This window comes from Solea solea, chromosome 3 (assembly GCF_958295425.1).
Source record: "Solea solea chromosome 3, fSolSol10.1, whole genome shotgun sequence".
Classification (NCBI taxonomy): Eukaryota; Metazoa; Chordata; class Actinopteri; order Pleuronectiformes; family Soleidae; genus Solea; species Solea solea.
This window is the reverse complement of record NC_081136.1, coordinates 9240883-9265198: the sequence shown is the minus strand read 5'-3', so window position 1 is coordinate 9265198 and position 24316 is coordinate 9240883. Positions and strand designations below refer to the sequence as shown.

The following is a 24316-nucleotide window of genomic DNA, read 5'->3' as shown; positions in this document are numbered from 1 at the left end:
AGACATTTCTATAGCGAGGACCACGGTTTTTTTCCCGCCCTCTAAAACACAAATGCCTTTCTTTGCTGGTTCAAATTCCTGCTTCTCATCTCCACCTTTTCCTCAGCTACTAATGATTACTCAGAATTCGAGAAAACCTGCTGCTGCTGCTGCTGCTCTCTGATTCTTTTTCACTCTGCTGACTTCAAAACAAAAGAGAGGTGGGCTGTAGGCTGGAGAGGACCCACTGCTGCTGTCTTTATATTCTTTCACTCAAAGTCCCCCCCACAGAAAGGCCAAGCCTCCCCCGTCTGTTCATTAACTCAGGTGGAATCCACGCATGGAGGATTAACCGACACTCACCTTGTTAGAATATTAAAAACCTCATGATGTTGAACTTGCATCCCTCCCTTCCCTTCCCTTCCTCTCTGCCTCTCAAATGTAGCTCCAAGCATCGGCTTGTTCATCAGGAGAGCAGTGGGAGAAAAACCAGCATTCAAACGGGGACTCATTAGAGGCGTGAGAGGAGACTGATGGAGCCGGAGGACGTGAGGAATGTGCCAGGTGAAGTGAATGAGATGGATGTCCCGGGCTGCTGCAGCCCTCAGGATGATGCCTCGATGAGACTGCTGTACATGTTTGTGTGACAGTTTGGATTAAGACGCTCGCTGGCTTCCTCCGCTTCCTCCCCTCTCTCACCCTCTCCGTGCCTCCATCTCTGACTCTCACACACAAATAGATACCCAGGCAAAAGGTGGAGACGTCGAGGACAAAAGGAGTCGAGAGACTTTTCCCCAGGAAGAGATGTCTTCGCCCCAACACAGATTCTAGCGCTGCTGTTTTTAAATGCTAAAGCTAATTTTCCACAGGCAAGGTTCACTTATAAAAAAAAACAGTCATTTCTAATAAAAATGATTTCTTAAAACAGTTGGAAATAAGTCAAAACGGAAAAAAGAGAAAGTCCCCTACAGTGCCAATACCTTCCCCCTATCTCACAAGCTTAACAATTGTTTAAAATAAATCCTACATCCGGATTGTTATCTGGCTCACCACCAAAAATCCAATCATTTCCATAACCCACATCCCCAGAAAATAAAATCCATCCTTTACTTTTACTTAACTATGCTGCTCAGAGTAAAAAAAGAAACAGAGGAAACATGAGCCACGTCATTAGGTACAACCTTCAACTGCTTGTTAATGCAAATGTCTAATCAGTCGATCACGTGACATGATCACATGACAGTAAGTGAGCGTTTAGGTTTGTAGACATGGTCAAGACAACAGCTGAAGCTCAAACTGAGAGTCATAGGGTGGTGGTTAAAGTGATGGTTGCTGTCGACAGGCTGGTCTTGAACTGTGGATCCAGTGAGATTTCCCACACACAACCATCTCTAGGATGAACAAGGATTGGTTCCCCGCACAAAAAAATGATTTTGTTCTCCAGGAGAGAATAGGAGAATATCCAGACATGATAGAAAAGCAAAAGTAACTCAAACTCAAATAACCACTTGTTATGACCAAGGCTCCATCCATCCATTATCTACCGCTTTATCCTCCACCGGAGGGATGCAGGGGGTTGCTGTACCAATCTACACCCTGGACAGTTTGCCAGTCCATCGCAGGGCCACACACAGACACAAACAACCATTCACACCTATGGTCAATTTAGAGTGACCAATTTACCTAATCCCCATATTGCATGTTTTTGGAATGTGGGAGGAAGCCACACAGGGAGAACATGCAAACTCCATGCAGAAAGGCCCTTGTTCCAACCGGAGCTCAAACTCGGGTTTTCATGCTGCAAAGGCAAGTGTGCTAACCACTACACCAACCGTGTGGCCTGAGCGATGGAAACTCCTGCCATTTTATTAGGCGTCCTGTTTCCTTAATAAAATGGCTGTTGAATTTACATGAGGTACATCAGGATACGGCCACATGCACGCGGCAATACTTAGTAGTCGTTAGTAGAATAAACTGCAGTTTGCGATGACATATTATGTGTGTTGATGACGTCCGTGCTTCAACTGATGAAACACAAGCTGATTTGCCATGTGTGAGTAAATGAAAGCATTAGCTCTGGACTCCATTATACTGCAGGGGCAGAGCATGCATCTGAAATCCCCCCCACACAGACACCGACTTGGTTTCCCTGAAACCAACTTTCTCCAGATCGGATATTTTTTGGCCTAATTGCAGCCAACGGCTAAAACCCCATTCATTTGCATTGATCTCCTTTGAAGAGAGATGCAGATGAGCTTAACGAGTGTGCTAATTATGCTCGCTCTGCGTGGGGGAGCCTGCTGTTAGCGCGGCGCTTGTGTGTGCGTGACCGCGTGCATATTTGCGATCGTATGCTCGAGTGAGCGGCCCCAGAGTGGTTGTCTTTGCACATGCATAAATGCCGGGGACAAGCAGCAGAGACAAATGTGAGCGACTGGATTCAGCCATTCAGCTGCGCGACTGCTTTGATCAGAGCTGCACACCCAGTCGGCTCCTATCACAAACAACAACCTGACACACTGTCAACAAAAGGGAGAGAATTGAGGAAATATTCATGGAACAGTATATTTTTCTGTGTTGACATGGAAGTGGAGAAAAAAACTACTGCGTGAATGTGTGTGTGTGTGTGTGTGTGCACCAATTTCATGGAAATGACTGGTGTTGTCTCCTCCAGCACAACAATAGCATGTACGCCCAGACAAAATGTCACTCGACAGGTCTCTTCCATCTCGCTCCCCCTTTTGTCCCTCTCCCCGTCCTTTACTCATTTCTGCTGAAAGGGACGTGATGACATGGACGTGCGACAGTGCCATACATTTTTGACTAACCACCACAGAGACATAAAAAGTGCCCCAACGGATGGATAATTGGCTGAGGCCAACTCGGAGTGAGACAGTGAACGGCTGCGAACATTATTACATTACATGTCATTTAGCAGACGCTTTTATCCAAAGCGACTTACAATAAGAACATCACATCTCGTCATGTTTAATGGAGAATCTAAGAAATATTGAGAGTTCTTTTTAAAATCTTGCTTCTGGGGGTAAAGAGCGATATTTCATCGCGTGCAGGAATTCCTGCAGCTTCCTTGCTGTATTCTCACTCTAGATATGAGAAACTAAGAGTGATGCATTGCGAGAGGTGGATGACATTTCTGACATTTGCAGCAGTGTTGAAAAAACAAAAAGAAAAATACACAGGGAAGAAAACAGCTAACTGGTATCAGTCTCACCTGAGGTGCTTCGGCTATAAACCATTAAAGTAAAATGGCAAGAAAGCATCCATAAACTCAGTCTGAAAAGGTTTGCAACAGGTAATAAGCACTTAAAGAGTCACTAAACCATTTTTAGCTATAAACCAATGTATACAGCTCCAGACGTCATGTGACTCAGCCAAGGTCATAGTTCACTTTGCACTTCAAACTATAAAGGTTGGAAAGGGTTACTATTTTTAATGTCATGTAAAGTATTTATATTTTTTTTATTGAAAGGTTTTAGTTTTAGGGTCTAAGCGTTCTTTCTTTTTATTATTCATTATTATACTGTGTTATCCTGCACTGTCAGAAGCTGGTGAGAAACATAGCTTCACTTAAATTTGGGAATTTTTACAAATACCATGTGAAATGACAAACGATCTTGAATCTTGAATATATTCTTACATTAATTCTGCAAACTAACAACTAGAACAAGGCAATGATAGTATATACATAGTGTAAATAGTGCTTCAGACAGTTCCTCCAATCATCACGCAGAAGCCCAGCGTCCGCGCCCGCCCACTGCTCTATTAACTCCCAGAGAAGCTGAGCTTCCGTGGAAGTGATGTTTTCGCTGCAGACCTTCCTGATGAACTTCCCTAACTTCCGTTAACTTTGAAGCAGTGTCACCGTGCAAGTTTCCAATTTCACACAGCATCCGTAAAATAATGACAACCGGCTGTAGTGTTCTCATCCGTCTTGTTAGGAGCTGAGGGAAAAAAAACAAACAAAGGGGAATATTTATTTTTATGTTGACGAGACACCCCGTTTCCACTTTATTCGTCATGCATTTAAAATTACCTTGCAGAACAAAGATGCGTCGCCACCAGATATGCCAAACAATACAGCTAACAAGAATAGGAAATTGGATTTTCAAAACAACCCACAGCGATATATTAAGTTGAAAGGAAAGTAAGATTACAGGTGTGCATACATTTGTTTGGAAATGTGAGTGTGGATGGCAAGGAGGCAACGTGCTTTGTTTTCCTGTGAGTGAAAGCACCTCCCTGTCTCATTGCTGCCATACAGTCAGACTCCTGCAAAACAAAGGAAGCAAGAAGCTGCAATTTACAGCAGGAGCTCCCTCCATTTTTAGTTGTTTCATGTGAAGAAATGTCGGACTTTTTGTGCAAGAGCCGGTTGTTCCTGTTGCAAACAATCTAAGGGAATCAAGACACATGCATGTGCATGGCTACGCTCAAACACACACGAGATGTGTCCACAAGTAAAGCGAGTCACTAGGGAGCAGAGGGGAGGACAGGCGGGCGGGCCCAGAGAAGTGAGATGGATGTTGGCTCTTGGAGGGACCTCACAGCACACAGCTGCTGGGACTTGGAGATAATTTGCAGCTTGTCTGTGAAAACAAGATGTAAAGCCATACTTTATTGTTGTCCCTGCTGTCCCATCTGCCATGGGCCGGAATGGAAATGACCTGTGTGTGAGTGTGTGTGTGTGTGTGTGTGTAGTCAGCAAAGCATCCCTCTGTAAACAATGGTCCATTCAGACAGCAGGGCTGTGTATCACTTCAAAACAAAGCCCTCACCTGCACATGATCGGATTTGGATCAGAACACACAGACGCTGACACGCAAACAAACCCACACTGGCTACAGGTTCAGATCACAGTTGATGATGAGGCTTGGACTCATGGGGCTTATTTTTAATTAGCTGCATGGCCATTAAAATGTGTTAATTGTATGCATTGTGCTAACGCAGTGTCAAAGTCAGCTAAGGACGAGGCTTGGTGGAAACTAGGCTTTGGCAATTCTGCAGTAATGCAGTGTGACCCTGTGTAATTTCAATATGATAATTGGGAGAAGTCCCTCTGCCCCCTTCACACACGGACATAGACACACACATACACAGACTTTGGCCACTGTGGAAGCAATACAGCACCCCCTTTTGGTGGGCTCTCTGCAGGGATCAGTGTATTTTCATCAAAGGGTAACTCAACATTAGTCACCAACACATATGCTGGCAGGAAAACAAATGAAAACAAGTAATTCACTAAATCCACCAGAGAAATCCACCAGTTTTCCCCCAATTTGCAGTGATGGACAAACTGCATTGTGCTGCTTGCTAATGCCCCTCTGAGCCCATCGCTCACTGTTATGTGGTGACTTGATGAATATACAGTGTTGTTAAAACTATAGTGAAAGAACCCCTTCAGTGGAAAAGTAATTCATACAAAAGCAGCATAATAGTATAACAGCCCTCAATGCATTTGAAATGTAAAAGCCTCACATTTGCAAATTGGGGTCAACAAATAACTGTATTAGCACCACATCAAACTAATATAACAATCCAAATAATAATAAAAAAGATTAATGTGATGTTACTTATTATTCAGTTTACATTTGTGCACCGTTTTCTACAGTACAACATTTTGAAGTCACAACCAATGAGTCTGTGGAAGTCACTTCTACTATACATTTGCTGGAAAAACGTCCATGGCTTACAGTATAGGACGACAGTCGCCATTTTGGCTCAAACCCATACTATGGGTAACGGAATTGGTGGCCTTCCGGTGCCTGGGAATGATCGCAGTTTCGTGTCCCAGTGGTGCTGCCTTCACGGACCTGTTAGAATTGACAACATTACGGGAGCGCGAGGACGAGGGAGAAAAGCTGCTTCAAACTCGACCATGTAATTTGACGTAATGCATATTTATTTGTAAATCTTGCTTATAGTTAATGTCTGACTCGTCATAACACACATACATTCATGAAATCTCGGTGTGTGTGTGTTTTTTGTTGGTACGGGTGAAACCGCACGTCTGACACAGACGCTTAAAAAGGACAGTGAAGGCACCACAGTCACAGTCAGGTTGCCTTTCGTCTGTGGAGGACACACACGGAGCTCCAAATCAAACATGAACGCCTCTGTTATTGTCCGAAGATTAGCAGCCCTGTCAGGAGCTTCGGCGGTGACAGCAGGGGCGTACGGTGCTCACGGTAGGACACATTCAACGTGGACCGATGTTAGCTACTGTAAATAGTAAACAGAGTCAGGAAGGACTCATGCCAACACTTACTAGCCCAGACTCCATTCCAAAAGACGCACATTTAATTTTCGCAACACTATTGAGACATGTGAATTGTTATAAAGTTAAAATAAATACATGCTGCTAATGTTTAACATGCTAATGGATGATTCGGTGTTGAAAAAACTTCCCTGGCTGCACGTTAATTTTGGTAAATAGACACATTTAGCCATAGAGGTGACCCGTCCCCTGAGTGTCATGATGTGGGAGAAAGGCATGACCTACCAGCAGTCGAATGTCTAAAGTTCTTCCGGCAAAAGTGCGGAATGAGCCAAAAATAAATAAATAAATAAGTAAATAAGGGGTACGAAAATATCTCTTTATTGCCACTGTAATTACAATGTCAGAATTACAGATTGTTTATGAGAATATGCCATAACAGTGACTAGTACATGTTTTTATATCTTCCATTTTAGGTTTCAAAAACACTGACCCTGATGACTACCAGATAATGGTATGTAATGAACAAGTCTGATATGTTAAATGACCCGTGTAAGTGTAGTTCGACAGGTGTCACTTTGCTTTTGATAGGGAATGTTCAGAAAATATTTTCCTTCACTGAGAACTGTCAGTCCGAACTAATCTACTGTCCCTTGTGTGATGAGAGAACTGTCCGCAATAGAAGAAAATGATCATTCTAATCCTGACGGAAATTACATGAAGACTAACAGGAAATTGTACGAGTGTTTTCTGAAATCTCTGTTTGTCTGCTGCTCCAGATTTTTGAAACTGCCAACAAGTACCATTTCTACCACAGCCTGGCACTGCTGGGTGCTGCGCACTGTGGCAAACCTGCTCTGGTGAGTATGGAAGGTTCATACCAACTCGCTGGGTAGATGCACTTGAGGTGTGCCCTTTAGTGGAGAACTAATGTGATAAAGTCACACCACCATTTGGTCCTATCAAAAGAGAGGATGGTGTAAAAAAACAACAACAACATTAGTGTGTGTTGTTTTTCTGCCATTACGACTACTTACACCCCATCAATAGAGTGTGGTGTGCAATCAGACAAAAAAAAGAATAATATTTTTTCAATAAAAGAAGTACATCCTTGCTTGCGTTTGTTCTAACAGTGTATAACTTTTGTCACCACTCTAAGGAATTCTTTAGTAATTACCAAAACACTGCCAGCACCTCTACATGACAAATGCCTTCTTTTGTAGACAATTCTTGCCACATTTCCAGCCACACTGTATGTTGCTGTTTCGACAGAGTGGGGATATTCCTCGGAGACACTAGATTCAGCTGAGAAAAACAGAGCTGATGGGCTTAACCAGTGTTCCGTGAACTAATTTGGCAAAGGCTTGAAAGTAACAGATATTCATTTATATTTAAAAGTTAGACACTGCAGCCTTCAGTAGGACATTGATTACTGCTTGTCGCACCAAAATTTGGCAGTTTAAACAAATCTGTAAAAAAGAAGAAAAAATATTGGCTTGGCGTTGTGGATCTAAAGTATTGAAAAGTTTCTGCAGTGTAGTTGGCAGTGTTTACATTGTCTTGCCATCTGTTGCTCATAAAACATTTATTTGAACAGGATTATTGTGCTCGACTTAGCTGTGTGGTTATTTTTGTGCTTGTTTAGACCTGGACAAGGACAGCTGACTGAAAAACCACACACGTCTAATGTTTTCATAAATACTCATGTGCCCCTCCCCTCTCTGCTCGTACACAGGCTGGTACACTCCTCATAGCTGGCATGGGGATGTTCTGTGGCTCCCTGTATCACCAGGCTATGACGAAGGACCCCGCTCTACGCAAGGTGGCTCCCATAGGGGGCGTGGCTATGATTGCTGGCTGGGTGGCCATGGTTCTCTGAACTGTCCCAGCTCACGTCTCATCCGCCATGGTGGGACGTTAAACTGTCTAATTACTCATGGATGAGCAGGAAACCTGTACAAGTTGCACTAAAGTGACTAATTAATAATGTCACACATGCAACCGCTCCCTGTTAAGGTTGCATGTGTCAGCAGGTGATAAGGACACGACTTGATTATCACGTTAAGCCAGTGCTGTTTGTTTGTGACTGCTGCCGCTTGGATGTTTTCAGTGACGCTTGATAAGCAAATGAAAAGAAAAGTTCAATGTAATGTTACTTTTTGTACTAGAAAAGAAAATCGCTAAGTGAAGAGATATTCCCTTTTCTGTGCATTTGTTTTCAGCTGTGAATTATACACTTTTATTTCCCTGCAGCACTAAATCCAATTTATATCTGACAATGTATCTATTCATTCTGTGTGTGTTTGTTTTGGCAAATGCAAAATGTAAAAATGAAGATAGGAATATGTGAGATTTAAAATGAGCACTCTTTACTACAAGCTGTTATGCTGCTGTACTCTTCCACCCCATTTCAAATTGACTCCTCAAGTAATCAGCGCACACTGTATGTGCACACACTATATTCAGTGCGTCAACCCATTTGTATTTTTCCATCAATAACATAACCAATTTGGTGCACTCTCATTTTCCTGCCTGACTCAAAGGGTATCCGTTCAATGCTGCATGGTATGGATTGCTTAAATTTGATTATTTGAGAATAAACTGGATTTCGGGGCTGGAAACCCTACATATACAATTGTGGAGAAGCACTCAGTGATCTGTTCAGTTCTATGGTGAGAGTAGTCGGATCATGTGTCCTCACCAGAGAGAGGACGCAATTTTTGAAAAACAGTACAGAAAACACAATACAGTGTTACAGTAAGTTAATTACGATTTTATAGACTATTGTTTATTCCAGTAAACACAACTTTATAACTTTTCTAAACACTTGTGGCAGTGTAAAGATATAAATGTCCTTAATGCCACTCCATATTTATGGTCCATTTCAGTTTAACCCTTTAATTTAAGAGGGACTGCCGTGACTTAGAGCATCTCATAGGTCTTTCATTGACACTTGGACAGTTTGCACATGTAAATAATCAAATGAATGATGGCTGAGTCCCAATTACTGACTCAGAGGAATTACACTGAGCATTGCAACAGGGTAGGCAGATGCTTGTGTGCCCCTGACAAAAGCTGATTAGATTAGTCAACTGTAGCAACAGGTGTGTGAGCTTTAAAGTCCCCATAAAGTGATAAGAAAATACAATTTATGTCTTTGTCACCCCTCAGGAAAATGCGTTGGCAACTTTATTAATCACTCAAATTTGGCAAGGAGGTTACGAAGTGTTTAAAAATGAGGTTTTAAATCATGTAAAATGCAGCTTCATTCTCTGCTCTGAGACTGTGGGAACATGGCCTCGACAGCCGTTACGCACACACTCGCACTATTCCACGAGACCATGAATGTCGCTGTTCGTCAAGTGTTTGTACAGAATATTAATGTAAACTGAAGTAGGCCAAGTACCACAAGCTTGCTTCAGTTAAATCAGGGGTGTCAAACTCATTTTTGTTCAGGGGCCACATACAGCACAATTTGATCTCAAGGGGGCCAGACCAGTAAAAATAGTAAAATAATAGCATAATAACCTATGAACAACAAGAACTCCTTTGTTTTTTCTCCTTTGTTTTACATTTAATGAAGGATATTTTTTACAAAACATGAAGTTTCTTGAGAAATATAAGTGCAATTTCAACAATATCATGCCTAAATTTACTATTTACACAGCATATTGGATCTATAAAGGCACAAACATTTAGTCACGGGTATCTGGAGCATTTGACATTACATTTAGATTAGTGTGAAATTTTAACAAATTCATCCTGTGGGCCGGATTGGACCCTCTGGCGGGCCGGTTCTGGCCCCCGGGCCGTATGTTTGACACCCCTGAGTTAAATGTAGGACCCCTTCCATATTTGGACATCAAAAAGCTCGTACTATACATGCAGAGCTACTTTGTGCTAAACATATGGTGAGTATTCTTATGGAGTATTTACGTTAAATGGTGATTTGACCAGCACCAGCACAGTTTTTCACAGACGTCTCCTGCAACTAAGCGCCTATTTGACGATATCAGTTGTCAGACTGGTGTCCACTCATGTGTGGGAACATAATTTACAAAATCAAACAGCATGTTCTATTGAGGAAGAACTCAAACTAGCGATTGGGACTATTCAGTCTGAAGGAAAATGTGAAAAAGTGAGGAGTTTGCTCTTTTTGCTATAGGCCGATAAGCATTTCCCTTTATATTGGTCAGTATGAACAGCAAGATGGATCATGCGAGATGGTTCTATACATATTCTATACATGTTAATCGTGATACAAATTAGACGGAGCATGGCTCTGTCGTCTCTTTCTACTTCTGGGTCAAAGACATGAAAGAGTAATCGGACTATGACTCGTATTGTCCACGTATGTTAGCCCGACTAAGACTATAGCTTGATTTTAGTCTGACTAATGTGTTTACATGGCATTACGAAAACCAAATTAAAAGTCTGACTAAAATCTGACTTTTAACATGTGGTTAAGTGGTATTGCCTCTACATCTACCTACATTGTTACTTTCTGGTTAGACTCACTCTACAAAGCAGAAGACTACGACTTTGGTCTATGGATCTACACTGCATGTGTGCTGCTTAAACAACAGCAGCGGGCCCAAGTGGTTTGACAGACATCCTGAAATGTTGGAGTCCACTTGATTCTCCAGTCGCCACCAGTGTAGGCATTAATTAGCCACCTCACGCCTCTTGACCTCACATGGCAAACACAGGAACACTCAAAGTAAATCCATCCCGGGTGGTATTGTTACAAAAGCCAGTGTTGGATGAAAACCACACGCTGAGAATCACTTGGTTGTCAGTGAAGGATGTATAAACCCACAGGATTCACCGCTGATGGCAGCTGAAGGAAATCATCTTTCTGTGCAGCTCTGAATGTCATCACAGCTTCAAGCATTTGATCCTCTAAGTGGCAGAACTCAAAGGAGTTCATTACCCATGGCCTCCCCTTAGCTGGGGCTGTGTTCCAAACCACTTAGCATTCAAATTGAAAGTGAAATCCATCGAGACTCTAATTCGCCTTCCTGTCTGTGGGCCCATGACTGGGGACCTTTAGAAAATAGCTGTATAAATCTCTGGGTCAATATGCTGGGGTCGGCGCATAAGCCGAGGCTCTGCTTAGAAGAGATGGAGCTATTGACTGATCATGTTGCCAATGAGCTCTTGATCACGACTCATAAAACCCTCATTAAAATTAAGCAGCTTTGGGGACGTGTTGTGCTATATACGAGGACACGGTGATCAGAGAGCTCCGACACCTACACTCCACACCCAACTTTCAAGTGCACGGGGAGAAAGTTACAGGGCGTTCCGCACTGCTGGATGCATATTTACAGCATCATCATCATGTGATTGTCTGACAAATGGCGAGGTGCGAAAGCATCTTATTTCAGGCCCTTTTTCCCCCCCTCCTGGCAGTATAGGTGACAGTCAGGCGTGTGGATCGTTGTTGCTGTCAGCACCTCCATGTAAAACTCCATTAACTAGATCTCGATGTTCTGCTCTGCCAGACCACATTTTAATGTGTCAGCGCGTGAGTGAGAGAGTGAGAAATGGAAATGGTGAGCGAAAAAAAAAGGGGAGACACTTGTGTACACCTCTGTATCAATGTTTGTCAGACAAAGCCGAGTTCATTTGTCCCGTCTCGATACACAGTTTAAAAGCGCGGCTTGGGATTGTTTCTTCAGACTGTAGGATAATTAAAGACTTTTAGTTTTACAGCAATTACACCATTGGTATCCAGTATATTGGAGTTGTCCCACGCCTGTTGTTACAATTCAAATCGGTGCGTTATTGAGCAACAGTAGATGTGTGTGGATTTAGGCCACAAATCAGTCAGCATCAATACATAAACAAAAATGTAATAAACAAGACCAACCGTTACGTTGAGGAAGTACTATAGTCGTGGAAAGACTAGAGCAGAGCCGTGCGACGACAACTGATTTGTGCACCGGCGCCACTAAATCAAACATACTGGTCCTTTAAAATACCTGAAAGATGCAATGGGAAGCAAGTTTTACTGTGGATCTGAATGACACCATTTCATTTACAGAACATAAGGATGTCAAGTGGAACGAGCCACTTGCAGAGAGTCTGTCTGGGTTTGTTTTTTTTTATTCCTCTGTCTCAGTCTGTACTGGTTTGAGCTACAGTGAAAGAAGCAGCACACACTAAGGGTAGATATTATTAATTATACCTCCAGAGACTTTTCCTGCACTTCACAAGCTTTCCTCTCCTTTATTTCTCTACTTGAGAATATATTATTTAGTTAAAAATGCCCCCCCCCCCTTTCCCTCTTTTGCCCTTTTCTCATCTTGCCCTGCAGACAGATTTAATTACATCAGCTCCTTCTCTCTGTGTGTGTGTGTGTGTGTGTGCTAAGAATTCTCAGTCTGTTTTGGTCAAAGAAGAGGGAGAGAGCGGTTGATGCCAGCAAGAGTCATCTGTCGTGAGCGAGTGAAGTAATAGGGAGCTTATGGGAGCTGATGAGTTGACGGTGGATGGACAAGGCTCCTCCCGATTCTCTCCTCTAGACGTGGAATGAAACACTCTGGCCACCGCACATGATTACCCACAGCTTCCTCATGCAGGTACACGCAGACCAAGTATCCACACACACACACATACACACAGGCAATACATTAAAGTGCAGGCTACACATCACAGCAGCGTCAAATCCTCTCTCTGGGGCATCAATCAGACGCTGGCTGCTGGCACAGTGAAGTGGAATGGCTGTAATGGTCTGTCCCAAATGCTCCCACATCCCAGTCCTCCTGCTGACCTTTCCAAGCCACTTAAATAACGGTCAGCGCTATGACACCATCAGATAGATTATTCGCTCCCTTCAGTGGACACCGAGGCCCCATCACTGCAGCTCTACTTCTTTCACAGCTTTATACCCAATCATTTCACTTCAATCAGCAGCACAGCGGCCGACGGCCATGCGTCACTGCAGCTACGACGACGACGACGACGACACCGGAGGGAGCTGCCATTGTTATCACATCACCATAACCACTATCAGTGACTGAGTAATGTTAACGCCGGAGAATAGTTATTATTCAGCTGATGGTGGCCGGGTTACACTGTGGGCCCTCGGTGACATGAGATGATCTGTCTGTAACGACACAGTAAATGTTTAGAGTGAAAGATAAAATCTGGCCGTAATAAATAAACTCTTATTGCAGTGACAGATTTAGTGCTCGCTCATCATTAGCTAATTATCGACTGTGAGAACAGACACGCGGCATATGCGCCGTTTTTGAATTCATCGCAAATGCAGTGATGTAAATGTAGCTTCCTATTATGTCTGATTGTTGTGTAATTAGAATCATTCACAATAACAATTCTATATATGTATCTTGTCTTTTAATCCTACCCCACTACATGCCATATTGTAAATTGAGAGGATTTTGCCACAACAGTAAAAAAAACAACTTATACATCAATGCAATCAAAGAAAATGTTATATACAGTGCAAGGTAATTTTTCCGGAATCTCACTTGTTATGTAGCTTTTATTAATTCAGCTTAAAAATAAATAAAAATAAATATAATTACTTTATTTCTGAATTTGAGTCATGATCTTCACATTAACAACTCCTTTGAATCTTCATTGTAATGTTGCATTTGCGTCTTGCGTTTACGTCTAAATGATGGAGCACAGACACGCGATGATAAGGAATGATAGCAGAAAGCCTTCGGAGAATAAAGACTGTCGCCTGTTTTGATGAACAGCTTCTATTGTTTTCAACATGAGAAGTGAGATTTGTAAAGGGTTTAGTAAAACACATTTTCCCTTCCATTAGCTCGACCATCCTTCTTCTCTTATAATCCCTTCTACCTCCATTATTCTAATTTTCGCTGATGCATTTCATCCTTTTATCACTTTGGCTGACTTTGCTGTGCAAGCACTGATTCGGTGCCACAGATTGAATATTTGGATATCGGAGCAGTGGAGCCATCAATTGACCTGAAACTTTCAAACTACACAGCTGCAATTTCAGCCTGATCCAACAAAAGGCAAAACAGGGGATCTTTTTATGGTAGCAACTTCAAGTGGGTGAAAAATTGAGGCATGCCAAAAGGCTGTATAATCTGTCTCAATTCCTCCACTTTCTGGGTAAAACAAGATTGACGAAAAGAGGAGTTAAATGCAACGAGTTGAGGCGATCCTGCTCTCATTTTTCCTCTGTGTCTCCCCGTGTATATGTGAGACCAGTGTTGTCACGTCTCATTTAGCGGACAGGCAGCATCACTCCCTCAGTTTGCTCATTAAGGGCTGTTTGGTACGGCATTATCTTGATAAATGTCCCACTTATAGCACAGAGCATGCGGATGAATCAGACACTCTGTATAACTGTAGAGACAGTTCCTCTCATGTCAGTGTGAAAACAGTGCTTAAGGTGGAAATGATCTATGGACTTGGCTGAGAAGAGGCCTGACAGCTCCTCAAGGCAGCTCAGCAGTGATGCAGAAAATGAATAACTTGAAGTGTAATCAATGAGGAATGTGTATGTTGTATTATAAACAGCTTTCTGAATTGCTAATTGTCGTTTGTGTCTTCTTCTGGACGGACCTTGACATTGCAAGTGTGTAAATTATCGGCAGTTTAATTTATTTTCAAGTGCCCAATGAGGAAAAAAAAAAATGAAGGAGACAGAATGGCTCCACCTCTGTTGTCCATCACTTCTGTCAATCAATAGTTTATTACCGCCTCAAGAGAATTACTACACGGCAATATTGTATAATTAAGTGACAAATGAATAAATAAAAACCTTAAGACGATAAGATGAATTTCCAAAGCGGGTGCACACAGCCAGGTTTAAAATATTAGAGTCATTTCTATAGGTTTTAAAAAAATAAATAAAATGTATTTACTCAATTTTGATTTAAAGCTGTACGTGTAATTAGAAATAACATAATAAACATTAACCCTGGTTAAATTATCTTTAATGTAACCTACGTTATCCTACATGCATACAAGCAACCAGTAATAAAAGATAATAGTATAGTATAAGCATTTTAATGGTTTATTTTCCATGTACTTTTCTATATAAATGTGTTTAGTTTGTAATATTCTGATGTTGTGATTGATGTTATTATATTTTTAATCTTATGTAATAATAACATGCTATTCCTTTTTATGTATCTGCTCTGCTGTAATGTCCAGTCATAGGATCAATAAAGTATATTATCTTATTAATATTATTGGTTGGTTGTTAGTAGTTTATTTGGCAATAATGTTGCATTAGTACCCTTGTCTGCATTTTTATAACAAATTATATCATAACATAGCTTCATCATGATGACATGAATTACATTATTGCTTGTGATAAAAGGGTTCAATGGACATTGACAGGTATGATTAGGATTCAGAAGAAGGTAAAAGAGGTAGAATCCGTCAGCTCCAGAGCACCGCCCTGCTCACCGCTGCTGCTGGAATTACCATGTACTACCTCATGCGCCAGAGCAAGGACCACAGTGTGACTCAGTATAGCGGTGAAAACCTCCCTGCTCCACCACCAGCTCTGATTTATTTCCTTTACGAGAACATGGGCACAATTTTTAATCATATTCCTGACCTCACAAATCCGTGTGTAGTTTTGTAATATGGGGCGTGCTGTGTCTCACACACTCACACACACACACACACACCTCTAATCCCTGGATCCTCTGAGTAGTAGGACCATGAATTCTGGGACGGTGTTGCCAGGGGGAAAGTGACGCCCGGGACCTGTTGGAGATGACGGCTGAAGGAGGAGGATTAAAACAAGGGGATCATTTTAGCAGTGATCGTAGAAGATAGCGGGGAGAAGCCATCGCCTCTCTGTTTAAAGGGTGTGTTTGTGTTGTTTGTGTTTATCTGGCAGATTTGTTTTAGCTTGGGAGCTAATGATTCGGTGCGAGACTCTCAAGCTAACGGTGCACGAGCTGAGTGCATGTGTGTGTGTGTGTGAACGTGTGTCGCTCCACTTGTTTTCACGTAACCCGAACCTGCCATTCCAGCTAACATGCTAATTTGATAAAGCTGTTTGGTTATTATTAGCTAATAAAAGATATTAGCTGACTTGGGCGAGGCACCTTTGCCGACCTTATCATTGCAGGTCGAAGGGACTGCATGTGTGAACGTGCAGGACTTGTACGGACCTGTTAATTCTGTCCAATGTATCCTGTTTGGATTCAACTATTTGTGTAAATAGCTCGTATTTAGTATCAGACAGCAGCGAGGCTAATTAGCACGGCTATTAGCTTAGCAGCTAAAAGCTCGCTTGCTAATTGACCTACTTCGGTGTGGCAGATGCTGCCATGTTGTCATGCCACTCCACATAACTTCGTTACAACTTTTTTTTGTGCTCGTGGCGTTTAAGACGCCACATTTGAACCATGTAAACAACCACGTTATTTCACATAGCCTGCCTGCTTCACTCCTCAACGTGTACTAATCATGTAATAGGCCTGTACTACACATTATGTGCTTTAAAACTCTTGTCTTGGTATGCAAAATATTCAGTAAAGTATGTTTTAAGCTCGCCAGTTAAAGGATGAAGTAACTAAAGTTCTTTTAACGGGAGGATAATACGTAAGCAGTGACCCATTTTTGTCTGCATCTGTGATTCAAATAGCAGAACCAGTGCTAATGTAAACAGACAAAAAGCTGACCAAACAAACTCTTTCATTCCCACTTGCCTGCTACACAACAGACTTTCTATGATAATAAATGTATGTAATGTGGCATCAATTAATCGGTTATTAAGTCACAACAAAATTGATCCGCAACTATCAACATTTTGATTTGTCATTGTTTTTTTCCCATAGATGGTAATAAGTTTCACCTTAAATGTGGATATTATCAAAACATTTATAGTAAAGTGAATATCTTTGGTTATACAAGTGCTAATATTAAATGTTATTTGTTTTTGTTGCACGCAAGGCAAACATTATTCAGTTCATGATGAAAACAACATGAAGGCTCAGCAACTAGAGCAGGGGTTATTATTGGCACTGTGACAGCATGTCTCCTTGAAAGTAAGGCCAAACATGTAACATGCATAATTCCTCTTTCCCTGACCTCACGCAACAGGTTTGTGGAGATGGAGTCGCTGATGAGTGCGGTGGCTCCACGCTCCCCAGCCCCCTCCAAGAAGCTGTTGGAGGTGGACTTCCGCTCAGGGGCCACTCTGGAGCAGCTGTCGGCACAGGTGTCTGAGCTGGTACTACTAGAACAAGGGGAGTTTGGTGACCAGACCGCCTTAGAGGTCCACACAGCAAAGGACTTTATCTTCAACATGCTAGGTAATGTATGCCCACAAACCAGTCACACAGGATAGGACGATGTTACCACCAAGTGTTATTAACTGTTATTAATACTGAGCAACATCAGCCCCAATTTCAGAATTTGTTGTTGAAAACTGTTGCTGGAATTATGGGTGCATGAAAACAGTGATATAATGCAGATTTGATCCAGTGAAGCCTGCTGTATGATCAGTGACTTTGTACGCTATACTCTCACTAAACTTGTGTATCACCAAATAAATAATGTTGAAACTGACCCTTTATAATTTCACTGTTGAAAAATACCCCTAAATCTCAGTTTTACTGCATCCAAACATTATATACTGCTTATCCTTTGATGTTGGCATGGGGATGCTGGTAGGAAATCCCAGTTGACACTGGGTGCGAGGCAGTGCCCACCTTAGATAGGCAGTGTATAACAAGAGCAGTCTCACTCACATACACACCTATGGGCAATTTGAGACTTTCTAATTTTTCAAAAACAGGGAGAACATGAAAACTTCACACACAGCTGAATTGAGACTCAAACTGAGAGCCTTTTTACCGTGAGTCAGCAATGCTAAACCACTCAGGTGCAAATCTTACATAATAATTTATTTGAGTAGGATGTAATTAAATACAGTAAGTCCTGTGGGACAGCCATTACGTACTAGCTTCAGGTAAATAGTTAAATATACAAAACTATATCTGGATGTGGCTGTAGAGGCAGAGTTGCACAGTGGAAGTGTATTTGAATAATTGTTAAGTGTTATATGTGGCATCTTAAAATAGATATACTTAAAGTAGCTACAGTAAAGAGCACATTTAAACCAATTCTTTCTATAGTTTTTCAATTATGCTTGTAGATTTTATACTGGAACAGATCCACATCGTGGTGTATCTCTCCCATCATAACATGATTCTATTAATCTGTTTAAATATTGTCCATGTTCAAATGTGGTTGCAAGCATAGAGTAAGCATTACATTAATCTGAAAGGACAAAGCTGCAAGATCCTATTTGAATGGGAGTTGACATTTTTTTTTACAGACTTGCTCAGCCTGTGACCAAGATGATTAACAATACTAGACTCTTAAATTTAATCCTCTGACAGACTGACACACTTTTTGTTTTGGTCTTACAGATTTGTAATATGTCATTTGTTGAGGCTCTTTGAGTGTAATGATAAATATATTCCCTCTGCATGGCTCTACGACGTGTATTGGAAATGAGTGTGACGCACAGCTATTCCAAAGTGATGGTCGTTTGGTTGTTGGCAAAAAGTGAAGTTTGTTTTTTTGTCCAATAGGTGGCACTCTGTCTCCTCCCTGCTGTCCCCTGTCATCTCTGCTACCCCTGTCAGTCTGTCATGTTAGGTCTGTGACCTGAGAGTTTTGTGTCTTTCTTCTTCTGATGATGATCTCAGCTCGCTTCTATGATTGTATCTCCTGGTTTCACTTCTTCTCTGTGTGTCATACAGTTTTAATAGCTGCTGCAATGGCTGACAGACAGCTCATGCTTATTTGCTTTAGTTGTCAACAAAGCGAATAAGCTTTGTCAAACAGACAGACTATCTCCAGATGGAATTCACACAAATCAAAATGGTATTCAGGTTTGTTTTTCCTCATTTCCTCAATTAGCACATACAATATCCTTTTGGATCCAATACCTTTAACTCTTTTTTTGTTTTGGCTTTCTGTGCATAGCTCTGTGCTCAGTTCTTCTCTCACTCTCTCTTGGCTGAGAGCCTCGTGGTAACTTCTCCAGTTTCTGAAGCTGCTTCTGTTACAATAATCACCAGTGGTTTGCTGGTGTTTTCATACCCTGTGCCTCAGCGCCTGCTGTGACAACTGTTAAAAGAAAGAAAGACAGAACAAACACTTTGGCACTTTCAGCAGGGGGAGAGGCACTGTGTTGAATTCTAGGAATATAAAGTTAAGTTTGTTGTGGTAGCTGCATTAGCACCTCTTAAGGCCCTGAGGAGGATGAAAGGCAGTACTGAAAATCAAATATCCCAGTGGTGAAGGGGCTTTGGTACTGCCTGCCGACCTGCTGGAGGGGGTTCCTCACTGCTGTAGGTGTGTGTGCTTGTTGAAGCTCAGCATGAGTGACTATGGCTGTTTTTTTTTACCAGGCTTTTATATCAAGTTTAAGCTGCAGAGGGATTCCCAGTGGGCTTTGTGCACTGTCTGGAAAAAGGAAAGGGGAAAGAGATTAAACTCTCTTACACACAGGTACACCTAGTGAATTTTTCTTCACACGGTGATAGATCCAATAGGAGTCTCTTATTTACTCTGTGTTTGGGTAAACACTGAAGTTTTGCCTTCAGGCAGGCGGAGTGGTGGCTACTGTACATCTCCTATATCTCCTTGTCAAAAAAAAACAAAAAACAAAAGTTTAACTAAGGCAAAAACCTTCCAGTGAGGCTGAAGATCAGGTGCTGGGCACAGGTATAGCCTCAACCCAACTTTTAGATCTTAAAGTTTGTGTCAGCTTGTGAGAATTTAGTTCAGAGTTTATCCTCCACCTGATGTCAATGAAAAGGGAAACTTTTGATCCAAGTTTAAAGATTCATGAGCACTGTTCAGACTCTGCCCAAAAAAATTATTTTTTTATCTGTCAGACACAAAAAACCTGTGCTTAGTATTTCACTGAGTTGTCAGACACAGATCAGAGGAAGCAGATGAACACTGACACTCTCCACTTGCCTTCACATTGGCCTCCCTTTTGTTTTTCCACTATTCTGCACACGTCGGCCTCCTAAATCGTATTTGTCAAACATTTACCACAAGCTTTGATTAATAACAGTCAAAATGATCCTAGTTGATATTTTACTGTTGCTCTTGTGGCTCATGAATCCTTCTCAGTTGGTTGTAGCTGATTCTCACAATAAAGGTGCAGTCTGCAGAGCCCCCCCCTCTACCCCCCACATTGAATTATTGTCATTTTAATACATTTGAACAGGTTGATGCTCAATTGTATTTGTTGTTTGACAATTTCAGAGTAATATTTACAAAATAGCAAATAGCGTTTCGTTTTTTGTAGGCTTTGTTTTTTATGGAACCACATAGAAAAAAATCAGACTCAGTATAAGAAGGGCATTTAAACTTGCATTTCTAACTTCCCAAAGCTTCGTTATCTTACATATGATTAAAAAAAAAAGCTTGGTCAAATTGAAACCATCAGATTTACAGCTGTATCCTGTGTTGGAAAGTAGCTCACTCAGCCGTTGGCCTGTCATTGGCCTGTTGATGGCCTATAATTGACCTGTCGTTGGCCTGCCGGATGGTGTTGATGTCTGGCTGGTCTCTCACTGCAGCCCATTAACACTGCTGGACTTACGTGTGACTGATTCACAGCTGGATGTTGTTTCCGCTGCGCTGACTTCCTGCCTCATTGAAGTGGCCCTGCTCTGATGCCCACAGCTGACATGTAGTTTTTAGCGGAGGCTTGCATTTGTGGGGCCAACATGGCAGTCCTGGCTGACTAATTCTCTTTTAATGCCTGTTTAGACTTTGAGAGTGTCTTCATCTGGCAGCCAGAATTATGACACTGCTGGAATACATGACTGGAATAAATTCATTACTTTGGCTCTGCTTGTCTTCAGTTTTTCATCATAGCAGACATACCAGTACTGGACAGCACACATAGGAGCACCCTCGTTGACATGAGTAATGGTCACTGTTGTCCACTGACATATTTTCACTGGCATTTAGCTGCATTCGAACTTAATTACTGAAAAGCTGGCGTGTGAGTGAAGAAGAAGAAAAACACCGCTTTATTGATATTTACTCGGCTGAGTTCACAAACTCTGTTCGAGGAGGCTGTGTAACAAATAAACCAAAAACGGTCCGTGATTTAAAACATCGCGGCTGATGTCACATTATATCACTCACTCCGTATCTTTCACTGTATCTCATTAGATGTGAATTTAGCATGTATATTAAAATATGTTGTGACATTGGACGTCAAGTTATCTGTCTTGCTGCTCATTTTAAATAACCCAGACTGACTCTGTGATTTGTGCACTTCTATAATCACACGTTATCTGTACCTGAGGCAAAAAGAGAGAAATCATTTGGGTCGGCGCTGTCAGCTGATAACAGCATCTTATGTGTCGGCAGCTGCTGTCTTGACTTGCTGGTAGAAAAAATAAATAAAAAATCTGACACACACACACCTCCCTCACAGGGTGACACTTTTCAGTAATGTACTAAAAAGTTTTTCATATTACGTTGGAGAGTGTTGGGTTCACAGAGTGACACAGATTCCCCCTCTGGTTCAGGAAAAATTCCTGAATATTTTTAGTATTGCGGTGGGAATCTCTAGGTACGAGTACGTCACAAGAGAACTTTTCCTTGAAATTAAATTAATTAGTTGTTTCTACTCGGGCCCCCTAGTTGATTTTTAACAGAATTCATACAAACATTTAATAAATATTTACTACACACAATTTTTCTCCATGGATTCATTATCATTAAAGCAAGACTTAAGATTAATCTAATAACTTTTTTTCAAAGTGCCTGCTTAGCCATGCAAAGTAAGGGAGAACTCTTGTTTTGAAGCTTCTAAGTAAGACATTCAAGAAGCAACATTATTGTATATTATAAACACCAGTAATGGTCAAGTGACTCAGTGTTAATATAAATTGATTCCTTCATCTGTGATAATACTGTTAGTTTATACCCAAATATCCAAATACCATAATTCAGAATTGGACAATGTCAAGCTTCTTAAACCTTAGCATGACTGAAGAGATCATTCATTTAGCTGATTTGAGTTATTCCTGCCTCCAATCTGCAGCTTTTCTAGCCACAGCTCATCATAGTGCATATTGACTGCCGGGGTGAATACAAGGGTGTGGGTTAATTACTTAATAATTGCTCAATTGATCTCTCTGCTCCCTTCTTTGGCCTCTCTCTAATAGCAACATGAAACGTCAGGATCAGTCGTACATGGTTGTTTGAAAGACAAGGCCGGCCTGCAGGCAAAAGTAGTGAACATGTGAAAGCCAAACCATGGTGACACCTTTTTCTTTAAGTGATAATTGCCTGTCAGTTAGCGGGACGTGGTATCACAGTGTAGCTGGCATCGACGCAGCAGTGAGAAGCTGAAAGACTCTTGAGAGCTTCCTACATCTCCTCTCACTCTCTCTCTCTCTCTCTTTTTCTTTCTGCAGACGTTTTAGACACTCTCATCCAGGTTTCTTGGATTGAACACACTTTCATACAAACACAAACACCTGGCTCAGTGAAACCTCCCCCTCACATCAGATGAAATTCTCTCTCTTCTAGGCCTATTTTTGGAGCTAATCTCCTGCCTTTATAAGAATTCATAAGCAGCGGGCGGGGGAAATGGTTCACCTTTCAGTGGCTCGGTTGACTGGGAGTAATCCTGTTATTACTGCGTGAGCCTCCGAAGCGCCGTTTGAAAAGAAGTGATAACATCCAGTTGAAACGATATTAGTCGGGAGTCATTTGTAAAAGATTGACTTGCTCTTTTTCTCGGGTGAAACTGCTTTTACGATTATTGTTATGGCACATTCTGCTGCTGTATTAGAGTTTTATTGCCTAGAATAACAGAAAGGTCACACAGTGGAAGATGTGAACCTGTAAATCTCGTTTTCACACAGACAACATGCCCTCCCTCAAGAGGCTCTCACTCAAAAACACATGACTCTTCCAGTGGAGTTAATCTGTCCAAACTTTCTGCATTTGAACGATTTGTCATCGCCGCTCATCGATTCTCATTGAGAGTCTGGACAGCAGAGAACTAGGCACTGATTTAAAGGGAACAGGTGCTCTGAATCCGGTCAGACTGCAGGGTTTTTCTCTCCACCTGCTGAAACTCAAGTAGTTTGTGTCCTTGTTGTGACATTTCGGGGACTTTGACAATGTCAGTGCTTCAGGCTCAGAAATCATTAGACCGATGACCACTGGTAAAACGGCAACTTGTTGCTTTTAAAGTTTTCTTTTCCGATTTAAAAGCTATTCTAGGTGGTCCCTGGCTGTAGATTTACATTTACCATTAAAATAGCACTTATGGTGGAAAGTAGCAGTTGTTTTAAACCCAGTATACATAACATCTCCCCTTTTCTTTTTTTCTACAAGGTTAATTGTTTGTGCATTGTCTCTGCTCAAATAAAGATACACACATACATACATATGGGTGCATGGAAATACTTGTAGTTACTCGGCAGCAGATGAGTTGGTTGTGGAAGATTAAATTTCAGACATTATTTAGCCTGGATACCTCATACAGTGCAGCTCCACCGGTGAGAGGGTGTGAAACTGTGCGCAGGCACGACAGACGGCTTTCTTTATGGTTAAGTAGATATTAAAGAAATAAATGTATGCAGAATGCTAGTACTGATTTTACCCACATCTTACTGTGAGCACAGCCTCCGTTTTAAGACTCTTTCTCTCCCTCTCCAGTGATGCATGGAAGTCATCACCGTATTTAGAGGACCCCATTTTCCAGAGAGATTTACTGAGCTATTTTTGGAGTCTACCAAACCAGAGGTGTGTGGCAGAGTATTCTTATTCTTCGCAGGCTGTGAGGAGAAAGGACGTCGTGCCCGTGATGGCCGATGACTGCTCTGCTCGAGATTAATTTCTTCTTTTTTTAAAGAAAAATATGCAGAGGAGAAAATAAAAGGGTTGGTCTGTCCTTATTAAGCAAAGTTCTTGTTCATTTTGTGAAAGTGAAATACAATGTAGAGGTCAGCGGCAGCTGCCTGGCTGCTGGCTGCAGCAGGAGCATATCCACCGAGTGTTTACTCATGATAATTACAGTTATCTCTCAGGATTGAGTTTGTGATGACTTATTGATGT

The 24316-nt window shown here is 41.6% G+C and overlaps 2 protein-coding genes across 2 annotated transcripts in view; both read left to right on the top strand.

The window, feature by feature from the left end:
- Positions 1 to 5824: 5824 nt before the first annotated feature.
- Positions 5825 to 8849, top strand: tmem256 (transmembrane protein 256). Its single transcript, XM_058625372.1, has 5 exons — positions 5825 to 5877; positions 6017 to 6185; positions 6691 to 6728; positions 6994 to 7074; positions 7950 to 8849. The coding sequence occupies exons 2-5, from the start codon at positions 6104 to 6106 to the stop codon at positions 8091 to 8093; spliced, it is 345 nt and encodes a 114-aa protein (XP_058481355.1). The 5' UTR covers positions 5825 to 5877; positions 6017 to 6103; the 3' UTR covers positions 8094 to 8849.
- Positions 8850 to 15700: 6851 nt separating this feature from the next.
- Positions 15701 to 24316, top strand: part of tmem102 (transmembrane protein 102) — a 14322-nt gene continuing 5706 nt past the window's right edge. Inside the window, exons 1-3 of the mRNA XM_058623841.1 lie at positions 15701 to 16050; positions 17294 to 17526; positions 18793 to 18841. Of these exons, the coding sequence (XP_058479824.1) occupies positions 17304 to 17526; positions 18793 to 18841 (272 nt within the window). The 5' untranslated portion in view covers positions 15701 to 16050; positions 17294 to 17303. The remainder of the gene's footprint in view (positions 16051 to 17293; positions 17527 to 18792; positions 18842 to 24316) is intronic.